Below are 1877 nucleotides of genomic sequence, written 5' to 3'. Positions count from 1 at the left end.
CGCCACGTGCTCAAGAGGTGCGTGCCGCTTGGCAAAGACGCTCCACGGCTGCAGCAGGCGCTCGCACGTAAAGAATCACACACAGCTGGACTCCCGCGCCGCGTGCAGGGGCGGCGGGGCAGAGCCGCCCTGCAGGCACTTACCCGCCCGCGCATCCACTTCCCCGCCCACCCACCCCACCCTGTCCCGCTCCCTGAACGCCGCCTCGCAGGACAACCACGCTGCGCGGCGGGCGCGTGGTGGAGGACACGGTGCGGGAGACGTGCCAGGTGCGGGACCACCTGGACCGCCTGCACGCCGCCCGCGCCTCCACCTACCACTCCGGCAGCCTGGTGCACGAGGTGGCGGCGCTCTACATGCCCACCGGCCTGGCCGGCAAGGCGATGCTGGGCAGCATGGCCGCCAGCATGACCTCCAGCCTGGCCGCGCTCAGCGGCGGCAGCGCCGCCTCGGGCACGCTCGGCCGCGCCCGCAACGGCGTCGCCGGCGGCGGCGCCTTTGGCGACGACACCGTGAGCTGCCGCGTGGTGGGCTACACGTATGCCGGCGGCCGCACGACCTGGGGCGTGCTGGACAGCCCCGAGGCGCTAGGGCTGCCCCGGCAGCGCGCCGTCACACGCGCGGCGATAGACCGCGTGCGGCCGCCCACGTGGCAGCTGCCGCGGGGGCACAAGGCCCCGCCGCGGCCGTGCAGCAAGCAGACACACAAGGCGAAGCTGCAGCAGCAGCCCGAGCGGCAGCTGCCTGCGCCCAAATAACCGGCGGCCTGCTGCCCGCAGTGCGGCGCAGCCCCGCCTCGCCTTGGCCCAACCGCTGGGGGCCTTGTCCGCTCAACCAACCCCTCAACCAACCCCTCGCCACCATTCTTTCATACCGTGCCCTACCCCTGTCCCACGTATCACCAACCCACGAATGCCCAGCTCCGCGCGGCAACCAAACCCGCGGTCTGCCCTCCCATCTGATCTCGATACTAGCAACCCCCAACATCTGTTGCTCTGTCCAGGTTTCCTGATTCCCTCCCCGTCTTACTCAGCAGTTTATTATTCATATCGGGTGCCTGCCTGGCCACTCTCCAGCGCGCGCTGAGGTGTTGCCTTGCTGCTTCTCCCACCCCAGCTGCTGCTTGTGGGGCATACGCCCACACCCCACACCCCACTACTGCCTGTCTCATGCCCTGTTTGTTCCCTCCTCCCAGCCCCGCACGCATTGCCTCAAGGTACCCGCTCGTCAATAAATTGATTACGGGGATGCCCGCCATCCCCAGGTAGGCCTCCCGGTAAGGATGTGCCCCATGATGGGCATGATGGCCCCCCACCTGGAGGGTCATTGGGGACATCATCCTCAATCATGCATCATTCTCCCTCCCGTTTGTTCTGTTGGCATCCCAGCAACCGTAATACGCTTTTCCAACGAACTCAACCCCCATGAGCACACATGAGCATGGTGCCCAGTCCGGCAGCAAGGCTCTAGGTCCAACGCCGCTATTGAGCGGTGCAGCTAACCAAGCTAAGCAGCTGAAGTCGCGCTTCAACTCGTGGGAAAGGTTTTGTGAAGCACATCCACAGGCGCGCGTCGCCATCGCCGTTCAGTCAGGCTACTCCCACGAGATCAAGTTCTTTTGCCATTCCATCGTGTTCTGGGAGGAGTTCAAGGACTTCTTCACTGAGCGGTGCGCCGCCGCCGGCAGCCGCTCCGAGCGGTCGCGGCTGAAGGGCGAGCTGGGGCAAAGCAGGCATTGATTTCAGCAAGTTTCTGGCTTTGGCAATAGACCTGTGGAAGGCAGAAGGTGTTATCTCTCAGTTACAGGCAGATGTCATGATCAAGCTGGGCAACGGGCACTGCATTCGACACGGATGGTAAGCCGGGGCTGCCTTTTG

The 1877-nt window shown here is 65.3% G+C and overlaps 1 protein-coding gene across 1 annotated transcript in view; it reads left to right on the top strand.

The window, feature by feature from the left end:
* CHLNCDRAFT_59472 (expressed protein) overlaps window positions 1-1857 on the top strand; it is a gene marked incomplete at its 5' end in the record, with an annotated part of 3490 nt that extends 1633 nt beyond the window's left edge. Inside the window, one exon of the mRNA XM_005842702.1 lies at window positions 212-1857. Within this exon, the coding sequence (XP_005842760.1) occupies window positions 212-1012 (801 nt within the window). The remainder of the gene's footprint in view (window positions 1-211) is intronic.
* Window positions 1858-1877: the final 20 nt, after the last annotated feature.

This window comes from Chlorella variabilis (assembly GCF_000147415.1).
Source record: "Chlorella variabilis unplaced genomic scaffold CHLNCscaffold_71, whole genome shotgun sequence".
Taxonomy (NCBI): domain Eukaryota; kingdom Viridiplantae; phylum Chlorophyta; class Trebouxiophyceae; order Chlorellales; family Chlorellaceae; genus Chlorella; species Chlorella variabilis.
This window is presented reverse-complemented; position numbering and strand designations above follow the sequence as displayed.